Source organism: Peromyscus maniculatus, chromosome X, assembly GCF_049852395.1.
Source record: "Peromyscus maniculatus bairdii isolate BWxNUB_F1_BW_parent chromosome X, HU_Pman_BW_mat_3.1, whole genome shotgun sequence".
In the NCBI taxonomy this organism is placed as follows: Eukaryota; Metazoa; Chordata; class Mammalia; order Rodentia; family Cricetidae; genus Peromyscus; species Peromyscus maniculatus.
In genome coordinates, this window is record NC_134875.1 from 43,523,668 (window position 1) to 43,549,119 (window position 25,452).

Genomic DNA, 25,452 nt, shown 5'->3' on the forward strand with positions numbered 1-25,452 from the left:
TGGCTGTTTGAATCCTGGGAACTATGCAGGGACGCTTGGCTCAGTCTGGGAGGGGGGGACTGGACCTGGCTGGACTGAGTCTACCAGGTCTATCCCAGTCCTCGGGGGAGACCTTGATCTGGAGAAGGTGGGAATGGGGGGTGGGGTGGGGGGAGGGGTAGGGGGGTGAGAGTGGGAGAACAGGGGAATCTGTGGCTATTATGTTGAACTAAATGGTGTTGTAAAGCAAATTTACTTAAAAAAATAAAAATAAAAATAAAAGAATTTAAAAAATAATGGGACATAGAGCTAAACAGAGAATTCTCAACAGAAGAATCTCAAATGGCCAAAAGACATTTAAGGAATTGCTCAAAATCCTTAGTCATCAGGGAAATGCAAATCAAAACTACTCTGAGATACCATCTTACAACTGTCAGAATGGCTAAGGTCAAAAACACTTAAAACAGCCGGGCGTTGGTGGCGCACGCCTTTAATCCCAGCACTCGGGAGGCAGAGCCAGGCGGATCTCTGTGAGTTCAAGGCCAGCCTGGGCTACCAAGTGAGCTCCAGGAACGGCACAAAGCTACACAGAGAAACCCTGTCTCGAAAAACCAAAAAAAAAAAAAAAAAAAAAAAAAAAAAAAAAAAAAAAAAAAAAAAAAAAAAACACTTAAAACAGCTTATGTAGGAGAGGATGTAGAGCAAGGGGAACACTCCTCCACTCTTGGTGGGTATGCAAATTTGTATAGCCACTTTGGAAATCAGTATGGCAGTTTCTCAGAAAATTGGGAATCAATCTTCCTCAAGACTAAGCTATACCACTCTTGGGTATATACCCAAGGAATGCTCAATCATACTACAAGGACACATTCTCAACTATGTTCATAGTAGCATTATTATTAATAGTCAGAACCTGGAAACAACCTAGATGCCCCTCAACTGAAAACTGGATTAAGAAAATGTGATACATATACACAATGGAGTTCTACTCCACATGGAAAAACAATACATCATGAAATTTGCAGGCAAATGGATGGAACTAGAAAATATCATACTGAGGGAAGTAACCCAGACTCAGAAGGACAAACATGGTATGTGCTCTGTCATAAGTGGATACTAGATGAAAAGCAAAGGGTAACCAGACTGCAACCCACAGCTCCAGGGAGGCTAGCTAGTAAGGAGGAACCTATGAAGGATGCATGGATTGTCTAGTGAATGAGAAATAGATGAGATCTACATGAGCAAACTGGGGGTGAGGGGGGAAATGGAGGGCAAGTGATGGGGGATGAGAACATATGGGAACAGGAGGTTCAAGCTAGAACAGGGACAGAGTGGGAGAGCAAGGAAAGAGATCCCCATGATAAATGAAGACATCATGGGAATAGGGAGAAACAGAGTGCTAGGGAAGTTTCCAGGAATCTACAAGATGACTCCACCGTAGACTATTGGCAACAGTGGAGAGGGTGCATGAACTGGCCTAATCTGGTGATCAGATGGCTGAATACCCTGTCATCATAGAGCCCTCATCCAGTGATTGATAGAAGCAGATGCAGAGATCCATGGCAAGGTGCCAGGCCGAACTCCAGGAGTCCAATCAATGAGATAGAGGAGGGATTCTATGAGCAAGGGACATCAAGACCATGATGGGAAAACATAGAGACAATTGGCCAAACTACTGGAAATGAATGAACTGTGTGTGTGGACCAATAGCTGAGAGGCCTCAAGGTATTGAGCTAGGTCCTCTGGATAGGCAAGACAATTGTTTAGCTTAAACTGTTTAAGGGGCCCCCAGCCAGTGGGATCAGGACCCATCCCTAGTGCATGAGGCAGCTTTTTGGCTCCTAGTGCCTATGGTGAGACACTTTGCAAAGCCTTGGTGCAGGGAGGAGGGGCTTGGGCCTGCCTCAACTAAATGTATCAGGTTCTGCTTATGCCCTATGGGAGACCTTGCCTTGGAGGAGGTGGGAATGGGAGGTGGGGTGCGGGGGAAGGCTGGGGTGCGGGAGGAGGGAGGACAGGGGATTCTGTGGTTGGAATGTAAAATGAGTAGAAAATCTCTTAATAAAATGTATAAACTAATACTAGGCAAATAATTGTTTGAATTTAAATAAAAACCTGATCCATAATATGAAGTACTGATGAAATTAACCTGACAATTAAAAACTGTTTCACAAAAGACATTGTTGTAAGTGTGAGACAAATTGTCATGGGGATAAAATACTTGAAAAATTATATTTCTGAAAAATAATTTGAATTTAAAATATAGAAGCACTGTGCAGGTGAGAGGACTCATCAGGTAAAGGCGCTTGCCACTAAGTCTGACAATGTGAATCCAAATCCCAGATTTAACATGGTGCTCCATGTATATGCTATGGTACACATGTACACACACACACACACACACACACACACACACACACACACACACACTAAAAAAGAAATGTTAAAACGTTTTCAGTGTGTGTGTTCTGTGAGTCTATGTGCTCCAATAGGCTGTGTGATATGGCCAAATGTAACAGAATTCCTACTGCCACAGCTCTAAGGAACTCTTGCTACTGAGACTTCCCAAGTATGATAGACTCTGTCCCTGACACTGTGGCTTTATTTGAGATACTAGGAGAAAGAAAACAAGTTTATTTTTGTTGTGGATCCCAAAGCCAAATGCATGTTTGATGGGAGGTTGTTAAGTCCAGTAAAAAAGGATCCCAGGGTTGGGACGATAACTCAGTCAGTAAAATACTTATAATGCAATTATGTAGACCTGAGAGAGATTCTGTTTCATCATTAAGTATGATATTGAATATCACTTGGGGTTAATATAGCTACTTATTACTGCCCATTGAATTATAAAATGTTTTAACCTAGAAGGAATGCACTGGATATTGGGGAAAATGGCTAGCTGAAAGCAAACAGTGATAGGAATAGATAACATAAGACAGAGAAATGGAAACGATTTAGACAGAAGGAATTAGCAAGCACAGGAAGCTGAATATACCACCCAAATTTGTGGTGAGCATCACTGAAGAAAAATGTTCATGCCCTAGTCAGTGAGCAAACCTCAAAAGAGTCAAGTTGAGTCATCAACTTGGTGACAGATTTACAGAATTAACACTATAACTCAATTTGGTAGATGAGATCTCTAGGTCTCACCATCACTCTGGACTCTTCAAAGTTTTCAAAGGATCATGCAAGGTTTGCCCAATCCACCATGTCTCAAAGAAGTTGTTTTCTTTTATGGTCTGCCAGCAGAATTACATAATAAATGTCATTCAAGGAAGACAGAAACAAATTTATATGGTTATTAATATCTGATAATAGATGTGAAGTTTATGAACCTCTTTAGCAAATGGATTTGTAAACAGCAGCTGGGAGAGAAGAATTTCACCAAGGAGTTATTTTTTTTAATAAGGAGAGAAGTGTGTCAATGAACATATGCTGGGAGAATATAATTTAAATACTGTGTTGTTTTAGAAAACATGTTCTTCAAGGGGAGGCAGGAAGCAGGGGGTTGTGTCACAAATCAACCTCAAACTGTCAATATAGCCCAAGGTAAACTTGAACTCTTAGCCTTCCTGCTTCCATCTCCAACACTTTTCATTACTAAACCCTTAGCTACTGATTCTTGAAAACAGTTAGCACTTGCTTGGAAAGGATGTAAATGGCCCTTCTGGGAGCTTGCCCAACCGTTATAAAAAGGTTTCATTACACCAGTGATACAGTTCAAGACTCTGAATGTTTTCCAGATTTGGAAAAACCATCTAAAACCATTAAAAATCAGTTAAGGAATTTGGAAAAAGGCATACTGCATGGTTATGAAAAGCTACTACCAGAAACCACGTGGTTGTTAATTAAAAATCTTAGTACCGGGGCGAGCTACTTGCCTATGAGTTGTATGTAGGCCAGGAGGCTCCTGAAGAGTTCACTATGGAGATCAGGCTGTGAGCTACCCTATATTCCATAAATCACTGCCTTTCATACTGTCCCTTAGCCAGAGAGACTACATTTTATGAACAACATTGGGCTTCATTTTGATTGTATACACTGTGGCAAGATGACTCTGCATGTTGCTCTGCATATAGACATCAGAAAGCCCATGAAGCATTTCCTAATGATAACAAAAATCTTACGCCAGAGAAATTATCCTTGTATAACCAGAGCAGCAAAAGGTGCAACAGCTTCTCCTGAACCCCCACGTGGATGAGAATACCTAATATTGTGATGGCAAAATCTCTACAAACCTGTCATCTGATAAATTTGTATGTGAATCAAGGCACCAAAAGACAGAAAATTCCCAAGTATTTCACAGGGCTCAGCTCAGTTCTTACTGCTGACAGAGCCTACTCTAATTGCTATCCATCTGTCTGTCTGTGCATTTGACTATCCATCCACTTGTCCATGATTCCACACCTCAAGGCTATACTTTCCATGCCTCTATAATTTACCTTTGTAGACTGAGTCAACTCTGAGAGTCTTATTTGGTCTTGGAACCTGCAACCTTAACACACACACCTCCAGCAACTCTCCAATTGAGTTCCTTAATGTCTTACCAAGCAGCTGCATTGGCTCTTAGCCTTTGTATCTGCACTCTGCTTCTGCCTCCAGGAAGGCCTCTTGGAAATCCTGGAACTCTGCTGTAGCCTCTTGAATCGTATTGCAGCTATTCTGTAACCTACACATTTACAGATATGTTTACTGTGTGATAAGCACTATGTTACCTGAAAATTATTATTAGCAATTAGAATTGACATAGAAGCATTTGTGGTTGCCAAAAGCAAGCTATCAAGAAAAGGACTAATTGACAAATTACAGCCAACAAAATTGATGTAGCTTGTGAATTTATTGCTATTCAATAAAGTATTTCATTATGAACAGGCAAAAATATATGCAGAGAATTCTCTGAATTCAATTTAAAAGTAATCAATCAAAAAGAATTCAATTTAAAAAAAGTAAAAACACCCACATGTAATGACTTTGGAAGTATTAGCTTGCACTGTTATAAGAAATGATGAAAAAATCGAATAACTATGACTGTTCTTGAAGTTGCTAGAGATTCAAAGTAGAAATGGAAAATATCACCTTAGAATTGAGTTAGATAGATCAGCAGAGAATCAGATGGGATCAGCTAACCAACCCTTTTACAATTCTTCCGAGATGTTAAGGAAGAAGGAACAGTTACTAGCTCACCCCATGATGAGCATTACCCTATAAAAAAGTTAGATAAAGGCATCACAAGAGAAGAATATCATAATCCAATGTGCAAAATGCTAATCAAAATATTGCCACATCTAACTCACATTTAAACATTATTTTTTTTAAAATAATGGGCAAGTACAATTTATCCAGGAAACTATAGGTACTATATCAGTCAAAATAATGTACCATAATAATGGAATGAATGAAATAAATTATGAGAAACAAGAATCACACTGTGAAGGGGAGATAGAATAGATATCAGAGGTGGATGTGCGGGGCTGGATGTAGTTGGCATGGGAACAAGAGGGATCAGGTTGGGGGAGGATGGATAGAGCAAGTACTAGGAAGACAACTGGAATGGGGAGGACATCTCTGGGATGAGCTAGAAACCTAGAACAATGGAAACTCTCAGGAATCTATGAGGCTGACCCTAGATAAGACTCCTAGCAATAGGAGATACAAGCCTGAACCAGTCATCTCTTTTAACCAGGTAAGACTTCTGCAACCCAGCCACATAACCTTTAACTTACAATTTGCCCTACCTACAAGGTATGCTGGGGCAAAGGTGCAGAAATGATGAGAACGGCCAACCAATGACTGGTCCATTTTGAGACCCATATTATGAGAGGGAACCCACATCTAAAATTGTCTAGAGGGCAAGGACCCAGAAGCTACATACTTCAGAGGCCTAGGATAGAACCAAACATGACTGGCAAAAAAAAGTCAATGAAATGATTCCTAATGAAATTCTGCTCTACTCATAGGTTGATGCCTAGCCCAGTTGTCATCAGAGAGGCTTCATCCAGAAACTGATGGAAAATGATGCAGAGACCCACAGCCAAACATTAGACAGAACCAGGGGAATCCCTCAGAAGAAGAAAAGGAAGGATTGTGAGAGCCAAAGGGGCCAAGGAAACCACAAGAAACTCACAGAATCAAATAAGCGGGGCTCATAAGGGCTTACAGAAATTGAACCGACAACCAGGGAGCCTGCATGGGACTGAACTAGGCCAACTGCGTATGTACAGTGATTGTGTAACTTGGTGTTGTTATGGTTCTCCTAACAGTGGGAGCAGGGGTTGTCTCTGACTGTTACCTGCATTGGGGACCCTTTCCTCCTACTGGGTTGCCTCTTCCATCCTCAATAGGAGAGGAGGTGTCTAATCATACTGCAACTTGATATGACTGGCTGATACACAAGGGAGGACTGTCCTTTTCTGAAGAGAAAGGAGGAGTAGATGGAGGGGGTGGTGAAGAGGGGAGGGGGCCGAGGGTCTGGGAGGAGAGGAAGGAGGGAAGGAAAGATGTAATCAGGCTGGAAAAAATTAATTAATTAGAAAAGAGAGAATAATTCTTTTTTCCCCTTTATTCTTTCTTTTTTCTTTTTTCTTCTGGCTTTTTGAGACAGGGTTTCTTTTTGTATCCCTGGCTATTTGTATCCCTGATTGACAGACTCACCCTGTCAATCATGTTGTCCTCAAACTCATAGAAACCCACCTACCTTTGCCTTTTGAGTGCTGGGATTAAAGGCATGCACCACCACTGCCTGCTCAGGAAAAATTCTTTGACACAGTAATTTGTTATTTTAGTGGTGAAAATTAAAACTAAAATTAAGACAAATGTGGGAGCTGGAGAGATGGCTCATTGGCTCAGGGCACCCAATTCTTTTCCAGCAGGTGAAGGGTTGGTTCCTAGCACCCACATGTAGTGGATCATACCATCCTTATGTTCTGGGATACTCTTGTTCTTTAATTTGTCTGGACAGTTCAGAGAACCTTCAAAGTTGCCATTCCTGCTGCTGCAGCAGCCTCTTGTTCAGCATCAAGGCTCACCTTGACATCATTTTCTTCCAGCTTCAAACTTCAAACCTCAGGAGTTAAGTCCATCCTAACCAGCTTTCATAGAAGCTGCCTGAAGCAATGCTTCTGCAATATGATTCATAAGTAGATGTCAAGTATATAGGTCAGGAGTGAAGGCTAACCATTGAAGTATGAATACCTGGGGTCCCACATGAGAGGTTCAGGAGCTCAGGGATGTCAATGTTACAGCATCACAATGATGAAAGGAAAATGTTTACTGAACTCTTCAACAGTACAAAGGGAGGCTGTTCCAGGGGAGCTTCTAGACAGGTGTAGAAAAGGAGCTAAGCTAAGATTCAGGTGTGGGTCAAAGTCAAGACAGCTTGTAGCCCAGTCTCCTCTTTGGCCTAAACACTGAGCTACCAGGTCTGAGGCCCCGACTATGGAGGAGGAAGATAAGTTTAGCTACTTCTTCAGTGATGTCATGCATTTAGGACCAAAACTGAGGTCACTGTTACTAAAATGAATCCCGGTTGGGGCCAAAGAGATGGCTCAGTAGTTAAGACCACTTGGTGCTCTTGCAGAGGAACTGGGTTCAGATATCATTATTCACATGGTGGCTCACAACTGTCCATAACCCCATTTCCAGGGTATCTGATACCCTCTTTTACTTCCACAGACATCAGAAAGGTACATAATGCGCATAAATACATTCAGGCAAAAGAGTCATACACATAAACTAAAATAAATAAATCTAAAAAAAATAAATGGCAGCCTGGGAATGTGAAAATTCTCAGTTTCAAAGAAGGGGGTATAGTGGTGGACAGAAACCTACTCACATGAATCCCTTGTAGTAAGGTATAATTCTGGCTGAATAAAGATAATAAGACTTTGTGTAAGTCAGGCCAGGGTGCCCATACTTCTGCTGAGTGTGTGCAAGGATGAGGATGCAGAGCAGACATCCAGAGTGCTAGGCTATGCAGGACAGCTCAACTGAGTAAGCAGGAGCTTTGCTAAATGCAGATCAGGCAGACACAATGTCCTAAGTTCAGAGTCCAGGCTCAGAGCTCAGGAGAGACTGGATGTCAGGCTCCTCCCCTCCATGACCTCAGGGTAGATAGCAGGGGAACAAAAGCATACTACTCATTGAAAATAGAGGAAAATTCCTTGAGTCTGAGGTACCAGCCCTGTCTACTTGACACAGGAGGCATAAGGGAAAGCCGAGGGACCACGACCCTTTGTGAATGGAGAGGAGAAGCTGAGAATGTAAAGGAGTAAGTTGAAAAAAGGTCTGCACCCTGGAAGGTGTGAAGGAAGGCACGGAAAAGGGCACAAGGCAGGCAGGGAGGCAAATAACAAGACTCAGAGCATGGTGTCTGCAGCAAGAAATGAGCCAAGGGGTGGGGAATGAGGCCTGAGCACAGCCCTTGCTCAGGCCATTAAGCATGGCGCTTAACCCACAATCACATAGGGACTAGGAATACATAGGGAAATATTCTCTCAGCTCTGGAATCACAAGGTGAAAGCATGGAAGTCCCAGGGCTTCTGGACTGACACCGAGAATCAAAGACCCTTTGTCAACACATGCAGGAGTCCCCTAAAACACTAAACTGAATTCAGAGGATTGGTGTAGACCCATGCAGGCCCTGTGTTTGCTGCTACATTCTCTGAGAGTTCAGAGGAGCTTTGCTCAGTTGATTTTTAGGGTCTCCTGGTGTCCTCCATCGCCCCTGGCTCTTACACTCTTCCTGCCTCCTCTTCTCTGGGGTTCCCTGAGCCCTGAAGGAGGAATGTGATGGAGACATCCTGTTTAGAGCTGAGGATGAGATGCACTGGGTTATTACAGGCAGCTTGATTGTGCTATTTACAGTAATTCAGAAGTCAGAGGCGTCCATGCTGACATAGGCTCTGGAAGCTCTGTCCTAGTGCTGAGATTATGCTTTTCAGGGGATGTAAACTGTAGTTACCGGTACACTGGTTTGTGAAGTTGAAATAAAAGGATGTCAAACTCTGCAAGTAACTCAATGAACCCTGATGGTATCCCTGTCCTGTGCCATTGGTGTTATGCCCATTTCATGGTTAAGGAAGCTGTGAACAAGGCATTTCATTCAGAGTCCCAAGATATATGAAACTCAGGCTTCAGGATTTAGCTAAATAGAGATGACACTGCCCATCCCATTTTCTTTTTAATTAGCTGCTTCTTTCTTTGCCTTATGTTCTCTTCCCCCTCTGAAGTTATAATGCTGAGATATCCTAGAAATTGTGTGGCAGTCAGCGAGAGGAAAAACTGTCCTCTGAGGCCCAAGTACAAATGTCAAGTGCCTTTCCATGGCTCCACATCACCATAAAGATCCCAGCTTCCTGCATTAGCATGCTGCAGACTCGGGGGCTCTGTCTCTTTATCTACACTGACAAATCCATGGACAACTTTTATATATAGTCAATTTATATACATAGTCAACTTTTATAAACACACAAAATACACTGTAAGGAATATGGGAATCTGTCAGGAAGAGGGGTACTGACCCTTGCCCAGTTTCTACGGTGGTTAACTCAGGCACCTATTATTTTTTCTGAAAATGTGTCATATGCCTTATAATGTGTCTACACCCATACACATGTACAAATACAAACACGTGAACACATACATACACATAAAGAAAAGAAAAATAAATCTAAAAAAATTGAACTGGATTTTTAATCCTGACACTCCCCCAAACTTCCAAGAGCAGGGAAAACCCTAGGGTTATGCTAAGTGTCTGGAGAGAAGAGGAGAAACAAACATTTAGGAAGACTTATGAAATTTTATATGTGATATACCAGTAGGCCAATTTACTCTTTTTCTTGGAACATTATTTTCTGGATGATTTGTCCTTTTTCATCAGATGTCTCATTTGTCCAGTGTTCTTCAGATTCCATAGCCTTCCTTCTCCTGAAAGACAAAATCAAAAACCTTTCCCCAAGCCTAACTTCGGGAGATTCCCCTTTGGCAAGTTACATCTGATTACATGAAAAGAATTTGTTATTGGTATAAGTTAATTTTAATTGGATGATTATGCTAGTCAATGTCCTCCTTAGTTAAAGGTACAACAATTTCTGCTGGGTCTATTCCTGCTAATTGACGAAGCCTCAATTTTCCTTTTAAGATCAAGTCAGAGATTTTTTCCACATAAGTTTTCAATTTTTTACTCTGTTTATTTGGTAGAAATATCTATTCCAATATAATTTCTTCCCTCTACATTAAAATTCCTATAGCAGAATTCTTAGAGAGTAAAAAAAAAATCAAACAAGCTTTGGATCCACACAATCCACATGTCCTTCCCGTACTTTCTTTTCCACCAAGGCCAATTCTCTCTCAGCCTGAGGTGATAATTCTCTTGGACTATTTAAATCCTTGTCACCTTCTAAGGTTTTGAACAAATTACTCATTTCATCATATTTTACCCCAGCAACAGTTCGTAGATAGAAAATGTCTCCAAATAATGTTTGAAAGTCATTAATGGTCCATAATTGATCTCTCCTCATTTGCACTTGTTGCGGTCTATTTTTTGTCCACCTATTTTATATCCTAAATAATTAATAGTATCTTCTCTTTGTATCTTTTTGGGAGCAATTTGTAAACCTGAATAAGGCAAAATTTTCATTAATTTTGGGAATCTGTCAGAAGAGTGGTGGTACTGACCCTCCCCAATTCTGACAGTGGCTAACTCAGGCACCTATTATTTCTCTGAAAAGCTGTCATATGCCCTATGTCACATGCCAAATATTGTTTTAAACACTTCCTGAATATTTATGTATTTACCTTCCATCCAACAGAATAAGGGACTGCATCGACATCCTCAGTGATAAGAACTGAGGCAAATATTATATGTGGAATTTAAGAGATTATAAAATTATTATAATCTGAGGTAATTATTTCTTAAGCAGATCATTTTTTTCTTTTGAGGGGAGGGAGTGTCTTTTGTTTGGTTTTCGACAGTGCCATTAACTAGAATTATATTCAAACTCAGTCCCAAGACCTTGATGCTGAGCTTGAAGAAGAATGGCTAACTAGCCTTCAATGTACTACCAGGGACTCCTGTACTAGCAGCCACTAAGCTGATCATGTCCAGTTAGTTCTAAGCCCATTCTCTGAGCAGCAGTAGTAGGTGGAGGGTGAGGTCCACAGAAATTTTCTACATGTTCACGCAAGGATCCTGTGGTCAGTGTGTGTTCCCACCTTTCTCCCATCTCTCTTCCCCAATTATCTTGCAATGCTACACAATTCACCCTTCAGTGTCATCTCTACAACCTAGGAGGAACAGGCAGCGTGCGCATGTGCACAGCCACAAGCTAAAACTCATTCTGCACACATACCCTAGAAATAAGGTTTAACTTCCCAGGACCTTTTCAAAAGCCTGTTCACGGTGGCTCCCTCAGTTCCTCATCTTTGGGCCACACCCAGCATTTGTGCACCAAAGCAAATACCACCTACTTCAGCAGGAGTTCAAAAAGCCCAGAGCAGTCAGTCAGGGAGGGAAAAGCCTATAGTGCTCATCTGGAGAGGAGCATGTGGATGTCAACCAGGAGGAACATGGAGAAGTGTTGAGCATGCGCAGAAGGACACATTGACGTCACCCATTCCTTGACACCCCGTCAGTAGTAGAGACTGACCGAACAATAGGCCTCGAGTGTGGGCATTCCTGGGGCCCCACTTCTCTCTGTGGCTTCGGCCCTCTACTAGTCATGGCCCGCAAGCTCTATTGGCGATATATATACATTGTGAGAAATGAAAATGGTGAGGAGATGGCTCAGGTCCCCACCTTAGAGGCTGCCTTGGCGATGGTGGGTGGCAACCCTAGTGGAGGTGACGCGGGCTGCGTAACGGCACTAAATAACGAGGGTCGCCTGTTCCGTGGGGGCCAGAACAACTCAGCTGAGGCTGTGATTAGGATTCCGAGGCGCCGTTCATCACAAAGGCGACGGCGAACCACATTGCAGTTCACACTGTGGCAGGTGGAGGAAATGGAAAAAATGTTCAAAGAAACCCAGTACCCAGATGCGCTGGCAAGGTATGTGTCTGGCACCAGGAGCTATCCCCAACCTCCCTGTTGTCTCAGGTTGAGATGTCCTTTTGTTCTTCCAGGCCCTGGTTTCCTATCATCCCTCCTTAAGCCACTGCTGTCTTCTCCCTCAGTGGTGGGTACAGGAGGGTGCCTTGTGTAGGGGTAAAAGTCAGTATTAGCGTGTAGTGTTGACCTGAAACAAGTGTACATAGTCAACAACACTCATTTAGAGTCATATTGTAATTTCTGTAAAATATAGAAACATGAGTATAGTGTGCCAAAATACTCACTAGTGTAAAGTTCACCAGTGTTAAGGATTTACACTTTGTTGGGTGACCTCCTCACCAGTAACCTCGTCATCTTTTCAGGGACTGTGTACATATCTATCAACTCCTTTCGGTTTCCATTTCCCTTCCTCTGGTGCTATTTTTTAAATGAGTATAATTTGCTCAGCATACACTTTGACATTTATTTTTAATTTTTAATAGTGTGTTAAAATTATTCATCTGTATTGTTTAAAAACTTTTTAAGAGGTAAAAGTATTTCAAAAGCGAGACTAGTTCTGAGTATGAAAGTTAAATGTGGGTGTGAGGGAGGATAGCAATATTAAAAAAGTGTAGTAATCATATATGACTCTGCATTTCATGTAAAACACGCACACTAAACATTGGTGGTTTTCTTTCCACAGGAAGGAACTTGCACAAGCTTTGAATATTCCTGAAGTCAAAGTGAAGGTCAGTAAATCCAAGCAAAGCCATTGAACAGTCAATCTACAGCCTTCCTCAGGTCTTGGGAAGCCTTGTCCTAGGCACTTTTTTATTTAAGATATTTTCATTTTACATACCAACCACAGTTTCCTCTCCCTCCCCATCTCCTGCTCTCAGCCCTCACCTCCCCCATCCACTTCCACATCCACTCCTCATAGGGGGTAAGGGCTCCACTGTGAGTCAACAAAGCCTGGTACATTCAGTTGGGGCAGGCCAAGCCCCTCCCCTGATGCACTGCACTTCCAGAGAGGCTGATGCACTGCAGCTCTAGAGAGGTTGATGCACTGCAGCTCTAAAGAGGATGTTGCACTGCAGCTCTAGAGAGGTTGATGCACTGCAGCTCTAGAGAGGATGTTGTACTGCAGCTCTAGAGAGGTTGATGCACTGCAGCTCTAGAGAGGCTGATCCACTGCAGCTCTATAGAATGATTTACTGCAGCTCAAGAGAGGTTGAGGCAATGCAGCTCTAGAGGCTGATGCACTGCAGCTCTAGAGAGGATGATTCATTGCAGCTCTAGAGAGGATGATACACTACACCTCTAGAGAGGCTGATGCATTGCAGCTACAGAGAGAAGGTGGAAACAGGACACAATAGACAACACCCATGGTCTCCTGTTTGCACACTCTTCAGTGTGACTTTCCCAAAGCCTCATTTTTGAATTCCCCTTTCCTATTACAAATGTAATAGATGGGCTTTAGGGATCAAACACAGGGAACTCTGACTTAATGTGAGCCCACATGAGTCAACCACTGGGATATATTGGAGGTATCATGATGGTAGTAGGGCTTCCGGTCCTTTGGTTGGTCTTCTTTAGACTATACATCCACATAATATGCAGGGAGTGAAAGTACATGGAGTCACAAATGTGCAGTTTGACAACTTCCCAATACAATGGACTCTTATTCACTAGGAGCCTGAGAGGATGGTGAAATCTAACAGATAACTGTGACTGTATTTCCATAGCTAGGCCATATTTAGGAAGAGCTGATTTATGACTACTTTCCCCACACTGTTGTGGACCATCTTACACTTTGCCTTTTGAAGAAAGATGGGCTTTAGATGTCCTGGTGACACAGCAGGACCTAGTGTGCCCTCTGTGCTGGACAGGATTCTGGAAATGTAGCTGAAGCAGAGATAGTATTCTTCACCTGATACTGAAGAACTTTGTATATCATGAAAGAATATACTGTTCAAATTTACCGTGGGTGGAAGTTACCCTTTCTGTTGAACTCCTGGAGATGGCAAAGGTTTCAGTGTCCTGTATGTCATTTAGGTTAAGTTAGTCAACTTTCACAAACCCTGGAGGCTGTGATGTCAAACCATTGTCCAGGCCATCTCTGTCTACCACCTGTTCACTCTCCAGAAATTTCAAGCACCACAATCCCATTGGCACCCTTGAAGGCTATTTTGTTTCTGAAAATCTCCCATGCCTGTTTCTGTTGATTAACTACTTCATACTGAAGACTGCTTTTACAAACAGAAAGCTGTTCCCCTCCATAGGCCTTTAAAATGTGCTAACATTTGGTGACCTAAAATCTCCGCCCATACAAGAGGAATGTATCACTAGTGAGGAGGGTATTCTACAGCTGATGGTCAAATGTCAGAACCAAGACTTTCCTTTACCCAGTTACCACATATTGAAGTAACATCAAGGAACAAGTCGTAAGCTAAGCGTTCCATCCAATAAAAAAGAAAACACTGAAGTGTTTATACTGCTGGAAAAAGACAGAATCATGGCCTATCGCAGAAGTTGACACACAGCTGATATTTGCTTTTATGAGCTGAATAGAAAGCAAGCGTTATGTGTCTTAAAGTGGTTTTTATCTCTTGGCTCTGGGGTGGAAGCCAATGCTAAATCCAATCCTGTCTTCCTCTGATTTCAGACATGGTTTGTCCATCGGAGAGCAGAAGAGAGGAAGAGAGAGAGGTCTGTCGTATTACAGAGCATACCTCCTCGTATTGAAAAAGTCATTCTCCTTAAGGAAAGGGATGGCAATCCCCAGAGTGTAATCTATGTTCAGGGGCAAGATGGAAATTTGGTGACACCTGTACTCAATGAACAGCTTAACTAAAATTCAGCACTCATGTTAACAATAAAATCATGAATTTCCAAGTTATTTAATTTCATATGCTTTCTGGGGTTTTGTAGTATATAGATGTACACTCTTCAGGAAATGCCATTTAAACAAAATGACAAGTTCTGTTTTTTGGGGGGTGACATTTCTAAGGCATGATTATTACTTGCACAGATGACTATTCCCTACACATGTTAGTTGTGAAACAGTGGATCTGTTAAGTCTTCTTGATTCAGGCTTACTTGATCCTTTGAGCAAGAGATTCAGTAGTAACCCTGCAAATAAGGAATCTACGGAGAAGGTGGGCACAGAAAGTATTGATGGTGATGATTACTTTTTATTTGGGGAGGGGTCACAATTCTTTCTTTTTTCTTTCAATGAAAATGGACTTTTTTGTCACATAATATATCCCGATTATGGTTTCCCTTGCCCCTACTCCTCCCAGTTCCTCCCCACTTACCCGTCCATCTGGACATATCTACCTTTCTGTTTGTCACTAGAAAACAGCTCAGGTGGGTGGAAGCCACCCAAAGGCCAGCCTGGGTCCTCAAGCATGGCCTGGGCTGACTAAAGACATTGACAGGCAGGAGGGTGCCATTATGATGAGCAAATGTATGGTGGAAAAACGGGAGAAAAGGTGGGGCAGAATGGCTCATGTGCTGTGGAAAGAGGTGGAACAGAAGAAGGAAAGGTGGTGAGGAGCCGGCTTAGGTGGGTGCCCTGATTGTCACCCAGGGAAGTGATGACACCTGGGCCCAGGCTGCTGCAAAGGGCCATGTTTGGGTCCGTGGTCTTACTGTAGCCAGGGTCTGTGTTGACATCCATGGGCCATGTTGCCACAAAGGCCACAGGATATCCAGTGTCTGGGTTGCCACCCGTGGACAGGTAGTTGTCGAAGGACCATTCCACCTCAGGGGCTATACTGATATAAGTGGCCTATACTGCTACCCTGTGCCATGGTAACATCAGGGAGTGAGCTGCACCTGAGAGCCATGTCTGGGTCCATGGTCTTACTGCAGTTGGGGTCTATATGTTGGAGTCCATGGCTCCTGCTACCATTGAAAGCCATGCATGTGTCTAGGGTCTGGGCTGTCACCTGGGATCGTGTTGGTGTCCCTGGACAATGCTGCCTCTGGTGCCATGCCAATATAAGTGTCCTGTGCTGCCACTTGTGGCCTTGGGACATCCAGGATATGTTGCTGCAGGGGACTGTGCCTGGGTCCATGTCCTACTACAGCCAGGGTCTGTGTTAAAGTCCATGTCCTGTGTTTTGCCACCAAAACCACATGGATGCCCAGGGTCTGTGACACAACCTGTGGACTTGTTGTCCAAGCCTCCAGAGCCATGCTGATCTGAGTAGCCTATGCTACCACCCAGGGCCTAGGTGTCATTCGGGCCTAAGTAGATTCTGAGGGCCATGTCTGGGTTCATGTCCCTACAGCAGCCAGGGTCTGAGTTGATGTCTATGGCTCCTGTTACCACAAAGGGGCATGAAGATGCCTGAGGTCTGGTCTGCCACCTGAGACCATGTTGCTGTCCCATGGCCAAGCTGCTCTGTTTGGCCTGTGTTATCACCTGGGGCCATGGCACCTCAGAGGCCATGCTGCGGTCTAGGGTCATCTTTTGTCACCATGGGCCATGTATATGCCCAGGGTCTGGTTAGTCACTTCAGATCATGTTGGTGTCTGAGAGCCATGCTGCTTGCTGCTGGGGCTGAACTGCTTTGAGTGACCTGAGCTGCCACAGGGGACATGGTAACATCTGGGCCTGAGATGCTCTGCAGGGCCACCTCTGGATCTGTAGTCCTGCTGTAACTGGGGTCTGTGGTGATTTCTGTGGCCCTTATTACCATAGGGGGCCATGCATGATGAAATCCAAGGGCAGTGCTAAGCCAGCCCTGCCATGTGTTGGCCCGAGGAAAGCTGGCCCTGCTCCTCACTAGACAATTCAGCAAGAGTGCTGATCCTGACCCTCACAGGAGAGCTGGTCCCAATGGCTTGGGCATGGAGAGCTGGCCCCCTGTACTTATGAGAGTTGGCCCCACCCCTCAACACAGGCATGAGAGAGATGGTCCTGATACCATGAGCATAAGAGAGCTGATTCCACCCCTCACCCGAGGGGGGCAGCTCTTCTGTCAAGGACTGGCAAGCTCAACTACCACCCAGGTTCATATCCAGGTCCTTGGATTGGCCCACCATCTACCCCATCTAGGACCTGCTGGAGCATGTGAAGGGACTGGTTCTGCAGATCTCCATGACTAGGGGCAGCCGTGGGATGTCAGAGAGGAGTTTCAGTGAGGATCCAGTGATGATGGTGGACCAGAAACCAGAGGCCTTAAACCAGACCAATGACTCATTGCAATTTTCATTTTCAGGTGGGGCTGATTGAACAAAAGGGTATACTGCAGGACACACCAAGGATCCCAGTGCCACTCAAATGAATGAAGAGATGTTGAAGAGGCAGGAAAGACAGAGGAGAGATGTGGGTCTTTTGTTTGGTTGTTTGGTTATTTTAGTTTGGTCTTTCTTTTATTTTCTTTTGGGGAGGGACACTGCAAGAGTGGAGGGAGGATATGAAGGGACTGGGAAATGAGCAGAATTGGAGTGCATGATGTGAAATTCCCAAAGAAATAATAAAGGTGTGTGTGTGTGTGTGTGTGTGTGTGTGTGTGTGTGTGTGTGTGTGTGTGAAAACATACAGGTTTCTAAAGGGTAATAATGAAATAAACTATAGCCGAGCTGTTATGGTACACACCTTTAATCCCAGCACCTGAGAGGCAGAGGCAGGCCGATCGATCTCTGTGACTTCGAGGCCAGCCTGGTCTACATAGTGAGTTCCAAGACTGCGAGGGATACAGAGAGAAACCTTGTCTTGAAAAACCCAAAATAATTAATTAAACAAGCAAACGAAGAAAAATAAATAAATAAATAAATAAATAAATAAATAAATAATATAATAAGTAAAACAAAAACTAACATGTTAGAACTGAACAAAATATGGTGAGTCTGGGGTCATTCAGAAATTCACTGTCACCATGAATAAATTTTAATAAGAAGAGGTTTTATTAAATAAATACTGGTGCCAGCTGCTCATGACACCAAGACTGCAACTGAGATCGCTTCCAATTGCAGCCCCTGGTCATATTAATCCAAGGCTTATAAAGCCAAAACCACAAGATTACATGTATTCTGTCTACATGAAAGCATGGTCTAATTTTAACATATATGTCTTGCAATTGTCCCAGTCATGGAGCATAGTAAGCAAGTTTGATTACAAAAACAGAAATAGTATTTAGTCCTATGACCTATTATCTTGCTAGAACAGCAGATTTTACAGGATCAGTCAATTTAAGGACAGTCTTCAATGTGTTAGAAAAATGGGGGGAGGGTCAGCTCCTAGGGCACAGCTTGTACAAGCTAGGGGCTTGCATGTTCCAGGCATTTTTTTGCTCTTTGGTCTCTCTAGCATAGTAAATCTAAACTTTAAATGTAATGTTATCATTCACAAAAATAAACAGGAGGAAAAGAGCCCAAGAGAAGACACAAGAATCAGAGACCCATTTGTTCACACACTCAGGAATCCCATAGAAAACACTAAACTGGAAGCAATAATATATATGCAGAAGACCTGGTGCAGACCCATGCAGGCCCTGTGCTTGCTGCCTCAGTCTCCGAGAGTTCAGAGGAGCTTTGCTCAGTTCATTTGGAGGGTCTCCTGGTGTCCTCCATCCCCCCTGGCTCTTACACTCTTCCTGCCTCCTCTTCTCTGGGGTTCCCTGAGCCCTGAAGGAGGAATGTGATAGAGACATCCTGTTTAGAGCTGAGGATGAGATGCACTGGATTGTTATAGGCAGCTTGATTGTGCTATTTACAGTAATTCAGAAGTCAGAGGCGTCCATGCTGACATAGGCTCTGGAAGCTCTGTCCTAGTGCTGAGATTATGCTTTTCAGGGGAAGTAAACTGTAGTTACCGGTACACTGGTTTGTGAAGTTGAAATAAAAGGATGTCAAACTCTGCAAGTAACTCAATGAACCCTGATGGTATCCCTGTCCTGTGCCATTGGTGTTTTCCCCATTTCATGGTTAAGGAAGCTGTGAACAAGGCATTTCATTCACAGTCCCAAGATATATGGAACTCAGGCTTCAGAATTTAGCTAAATAGAGCTGACACTGTCCATCCCATTTTCTTTTTTCTTAGCTGCTTCTTTCTTTGCCTTCTGCTCTCTTCCTCCTCTGAAGTTATAATGCAGAGGTCTCCTAGAAATTGTGTGGTAGTCAGTGAGAGGGAAATCTGTCCTCTGAGGCCCAAGTACAAATGTCAAGTGCCTTTCCGTTGCTCCACATCACCATAAAGACCCCAGCTTCCTGCATTAGCATGCTGCAGACTCGGGGTCTCTGTCTCTTTATTTACATTGACAATCCCATGGACAGCCAAGTAGTCAACTTTTATAAACACACAAAATACATTATAAGGCATATGACACATTTTCTGAAAAAAATAATATGTGCCTGATTTAACCACCATCAAGAGTGGGGAACGGTCAGTACCCCTCTTCCTGACAGATACCCTAGGTTTTCCCTGCTCTTAGAATTTTTGGGGGGGTTAGGATTAATAATTCGTCCAATTTTTTTCCATGTGTTTGTGTTCATGTGTTTGTATTTATTTCTTTTTTTCTTTCTTTTTTTTTTTTTTTTTTGGTTTTTTGAGAAAGGGTTTCTCTTTGTAGCTTTGCGCCTTTTCCTGGAACTCACTTGGTAGTCCAGGCTGGCCTCGAACTCACAGAGATCCACCTGCCTCTGCCTCCCAAGTGCTGGGATTAAAGGCGTGTGCCACCACCGCCCAGCTGTGTTTGTATTTCTAAATGGTCTTATTAATAGAAAACATGGAGCCGGATATAGGGGTAAAAACCTGAGAGAGATCAGAGGAATAGGAGCAGCCACACACTAACCTCACCTTGCCTACTCCAAAGCTTCCAAAAGGAGACTTCCTGTGTACCCATGCCTCTATGCCTTGCTGTTCTGCCATCTGATTTGCTCTCTCTGTCCAGCTACATCACTTCCTCTTCCTGCCCATCACTTTCTGTCTTTATATACCTCAAGACCTCTGTGGTTACCTAGTGTTGGAATTTAAGGTATGTGCCACCACACCTGACTCTGTTCCCAGTTATTGCCTTGAAATCACTGAGATCCAGACAGATCCCTGCTTCCCAAGAGATAGGATTAAAGGCATGTTCTAATATTGCCAACTTTTGTGTTTCCTTATAATGGCTGGCTTTTTCCTCTGATCTCTATGCAAGCTTTATTTATTAGAGCACAAATAAAATTTCACATTTCCCCTTTTTTGTCTAATAAAATAAAGTTATAACTAATAGAAGAAAAGCTATATACAATAAGTACATTAACTATATACAATATATATGCAAAAAATATATCAACAATGTCTACTCTATTTGCATTTGACAAATTTAGAGAAAATATTCCATTATCTATCCTATTATGGTGAGTCCAAAATGTTTTACCTAATTCACTTTCTCTCCTAACCTATATTACCAACAGAAAACTATCTTATGATGCCTTTCAATGTTACACACTTAACACCTCTTAGTGAGTTGCTTTTCTGAATTTCTTAACAAGAAAACTGTAACTACAACTATCTGATCTTCAACTCCCTCAGACACCAGAGAAGGAAATAATATTACCTAGCAAAACAGAAAGTACCAACAAGTGACTTCCAAAGAATGTGAGTTGACAGAAGCAGCCAGCTTCCTGGACAGTCACCAGAGTTTCTCTGCAATGTTGGGGCATCATCTTCGACCTATAGGCTTAGCAGATCTGACAGACTCATTTGTGAAGCAGGATGTATGCAAGGCCTACAGCTCAACCACACATTCAGTGCGAGTATTTCATGTACCAGATAAACTTGGATGCTGCCAGTGTCATGTCATGATTCAGGATTTTAAATTCTGGAAATGTCTGGTATTTTTGGAATTCAGTGTAGTGGGTAGCCATTCCAGCTTTGATCTGGAAATTCCAACCCCTATTGAGGCTTCGGCAACTGCCATGCCTACAAGGCGGGGCCAAGGGAGGCGCAGAGATACCCGAGTTCTGAATGGGCCAGCGTGCTCTCTCTGTTCCTGGACCCTAGACAGTGGAGGTTGACCGAGCAGAGCTCCAGAGAACACCGCTGGATTTCCATACACCTTCCCCAGACACCACAATCTACCTTTCCCTTTTTGGGAAGTTACCCACTAAATAAATCTTTCTTTTAACTACGTGGAGTGGCCATAATAATTTCACCAATATCTGGCGCCCAACGTGGGGCAAATTCCAAATTCTTAATTTCACCTATAATTCAGCTTCCCATTCTTCTTAGTTTAAGGGTGGCTTCACCTCCTTTATTAAATGCCAGTCTACTATTGAGAGGTCAGACTCTGTCAGCCTAGTTACTCCGCCAAGAGTAACTGTTTCATCTACTGTTCCACTGCACACCCGAAGCTATCAGCCCACTACCTGTTCAGCTGCCTTTGTAGGAAGGGGCACTGTACCTTTTCCAGATTGCAAAGCCACTTCAGTGATGGTGCCATATTGCCTTGGCCTCAGAGGACTCCTGTTGCCACAACTGCAACCACACTTTTCTTGGCAAGGATTGGCATTCCTTTGTTTTATGTCCTGCTTGTCCATTTTGGACAACATACTGCCAGCAGTCAATTCAAGGGCATTTTCTTGCCCAGTGGCTAACTTTTGCCACAGTGAAAGTAAATTCCATGTGGAGATTCTTCAGTGCCCATATCTTATCTAAAGTACATTAGTGCTGCCAGGAGTAGACATGTCTCATAGTCAGAAAAAAAAAAGAAAAACAAACTTTGTTATTAAAACATCTTAAATGCCATATACTGTAGATCTCTGAAAGGGTTGAAAATGACCTGTATATCTACAATATATCTCTGCTTGACCTTGAAAACATACCTAATATGACTACAAGTTCAATTTTAATGACTAACTACTAACTTTCATTTCTTCATGTCCTAATATTTGTTAATAATAACTTTCAAGGATTAGCAAATTGCATTACATTTAAAATGAACTGTATAGGTACAATATCTTGAACAATCTCAAACTGGTATCAATATACATACTTTGTATATGATATATAAAAATCCAATCCAATGTAAATTGTTTAAAACTAGTAGTTGCCTTTTAAAAGTAGATTCAATAATCTACCTTTTATCTATATCCTCTTTTTCTTTTCAGAGTAGATTCAATAATCTACCTCTTATCTATATCATCTTTATCTTTTTCTTCCTTTTTCTTTCAAACAAGAACCATAAATCTAATTTCCTTTGTTTAACTTTTTTCCTGACCACTAGCAATTAACAACTTGTAACCAACCATCCTAAACAATGACAATTATCCAAAACCCATTGAAAGACCAAACACCATCCACCCTGCCTCTTGGAAATGTGGGTGTCGAGTTCTTAACATTAGTCCCTGCTTTTTGGGGACAAAGGCATCTTTAGGGGATCCTTGGAGAGGTAGCTGTATCATTTGTTGTGTGGTCTCTGCATAACGCAAAAGTGTAGGGCTTATCTCAAGTTCTTACTCAAATAGTCTGTGAGGCTGGATCATCTCAGCTAGCCATCTTGGAATTGTCCTAAGCAGTTTGTAGGCCAAAGCTGATCTTTAGGTGATATTTGTCAGCTTGGTGGTATTATTATTGACTATGTGGAATCCTCATTGTGGGGCCTCATCATCTTTTTGGAATCTTCAAAGTTATTGTTAGACATGGTCATGATTCCCTGCAGAAAACTGATAGAGACTCAAACACGAAAACATGTACAGGCATCTAGATGAAGCCTTTTTTTCTAGAATTGGTACTCTGTATGACATTAATATCATAACAAATGTTTAAAATATATATGTATATATAAATCTTATAAATTTTGATATAAAATTCATATCTTAAAAAAAAGTTTTAAAAAGTCAAAATAGAACCAAAGAATTGAGATTAGTGGCAATAGAATAGTCCCTTAATTTTGGTTTTCTTCTTTCCCATATCAGATGACTCTTCTGACATGATACAGAGATATTGCATTTTCTTTTAACAAGCATGCTTGGGTTTAGAGAAGGAAAGAGCCATTCCCCAACTCTAAAGCCAGATTTCATTGTTGATTGAACTGGGACTACATAAAAACCATTTGTATTAAGTGTCTGTAGAAAACAGCAGAAACAAACATTTAGGAAGACTTACGAAATTTTATATGTGATATACCAATAGGTCAATTTATTCTATTTCTTGGGACATTTATTCTGGATGATTTGTCCTTTTTCTTTAGATGTCTCATTTGTCCAGTGTTCTTCAGACTGCTTAGCTTTCATTATCCTGAACGACAAAAACCAAAACCTCTCCCCAAGCCTAACTTTGAGGAGGTTTCCTTTTGGCAAGTTATATCTGATTAAATGAAAATCATTTGTTAGTGGTATAAGTTAATTTTAATTGGATGGTCATGCTTCCAGTTAAGAGATCTCTCTTGTTCAAATTGAACGTTTATTGATTTTGATGGTATACATAGCTTTTCTTCTCCTGTAGAAACAAAAGCAAAACCAGAACTTTTATAGTATCAAGCAGTTCCCCTTCTTTCTATGTGCATGTGTAAAGAGTTGAAACAGGGACTTTTGTATTATTCCTGGAACTTGAGCTCTAATCTACAGCACTGATTCCTCCTAGGAGAACACATTAGGGTAGATATTGAAGAAATATTTGATGATATTCTGCCAGTTGTGAGGAGCAAGTACATATTTCCATAAGAAAATGTTTGTAAGGAGGACTTTAAAATCCTAATAATTAACATTTCTAGGACATTTAGAAAAAATCCAAGTTCAGATTTTAAAAAAAATCCCAGGCATATGGATAGTACTTATTCATTTATTACCATACAACTATTCAAATACAATTATCTTTTAAAATATATTAATGCAATATTTCTCACCTGTAAAAACACCACAGAAATGGATATAATAGAAAATGTAATTGTCATAGAAATAAATTAAATATAATTTTAATTAAAGTGCTACTTGATACTTTGTGAACTGCAATGAAAAATTATGTTATCACATATTTCAATTAACCACCTTCTTAAATTTTATTTAATTATACAAATCTTAATTCAGAATTGTACCATCAGGCTAAAAATATAGTTATATCTTAAATCTAGATGAAACACCGAATATTAAGACAATTTTTTTTGCCATTCAGCTACTTTAGTTTTCATATATAAATTATCGCATTCCAATAAGTTATTTTTTCCTTATAGACGGTCATATAAGATTTTGAGTTATGTAACCAGGCATAGTGGTGTGTGCCTTTAATCCCAGCACTCCAGAGGCAGAGGCAGGTGGATCTCTGAATTCAAATCCAGCTTGGTCTACAGAATGAGTTCCAGGACAGCCAGTGTTGCACAGAGAAACCCTATCTCAAACAAATAAACAAACAAACAACAAAACAAAACAAAAAGAAAACAGATTTGGGGGTAAAACAATATGTGAAGATGCTATGCAAGCTGCCAAAGGAGAATAGCGATCAATAGCCCTACCCAGCTACAAGTCTACAAACCACAACAATGACATAATGACTAGTCTACAAAGTAGTTCCCATGGTGCAATAGTGGCACTTCTCTCTTCGGCTGAGCCAACAGCTTCAGGTTTCTAATTGCACTTAGGCCTGCTCAACAGGAGGGAATTCATGCCTGGTACTGGAATCCTAGCCAACTACTGGTGAGGTCATAGACCCCAGAGGAGAAAGAATACTTCACAAGGCCCTACCCATAGATGAAGACCTAGTCAATCCATGGCTGTGGGGAGAGGGGTAGCCAGTTTTCCCAGGAATGAGCCCCTTAATTGGTTGTTCATTACCAAGTGGTCAACCTTAAACATATAAATATATAAGCAATACTAAATAAACTCAGGATGATGATGATGATGATGATGATGATATGTATATATGTACGTATAGCAGTAATAGTCTATAAAAGTTATATTAAACAATTTTAATCAATAATTTGAGAAGGAATGGGGGATAGGGTGGGAGTTGGAGGGAGGATAATGAGGAAAAAATTCTCAAAAAATATGTTTAAATTAAAAAAATTATTTTTGGTGTCATAGAAATTCAAGTTATATTAACTAAAAATTATTGTAATTGAAATTTGATGTAAACTTTAACTTTGAAAGTCATTTTTTTGAAATTTTAGCATATAGCATACACGTAGTACTTGGTTCAGTTAAAAAATTAATTGGTGTTTTCATTTCAAGATTAATTAATGTTGCAATGGAGAAAATAACGGGATAATTCTACCTTTGGATCTCCTAACTCTATTTCAATACTCTGTTTAAAGTGGAGACAAAACAAATATGCAGGATCCTTAAGGGAGACACTTTTCCAAGCAAATAGAAAGAATGAACAGTATGCTCTGAGGTTGAGGGTTCCAGACATTTCATTAACTATTAGAAGCCATAATTGAGACTCTGCTGTTTTAAGACATGGTCTTTCTATGTAGCTATGGCTGTCCTTGACCTTGCCATGTAGACCAGGTTGGTCTTGA

General features: G+C 41.6%; 1 protein-coding gene across 1 annotated transcript; it reads left to right on the forward strand.

Annotated features, from left to right (window-relative positions):
• Nucleotides 1–11,696: 11,696 nt before the first annotated feature.
• LOC143271060 (rhox homeobox family member 1-like) lies at nucleotides 11,697–12,777 on the forward strand. Its single transcript, XM_076562932.1, has 2 exons — nucleotides 11,697–12,022; nucleotides 12,705–12,777. Exons 1-2 carry the CDS (start codon nucleotides 11,697–11,699, stop codon nucleotides 12,775–12,777), a joined length of 399 nt encoding a protein of 132 aa, XP_076419047.1.
• The last annotated feature ends 12,675 nt before the right edge of the window (nucleotides 12,778–25,452 follow it).

Excerpts from the sequence above, each read along its gene's own strand:
- LOC143271060 (XM_076562932.1), top strand. The coding sequence starts at position 11,697 with ATGGCCCGCAAGCTCTATTGGCGATATATATACATTGTGAGAAATGAA. Across the intron at positions 12,023-12,704 it reads TACCCAGATGCGCTGGCAAG|GAAGGAACTTGCACAAGCTT; the intron begins GTATGTGTCTGG and ends TTCTTTCCACAG.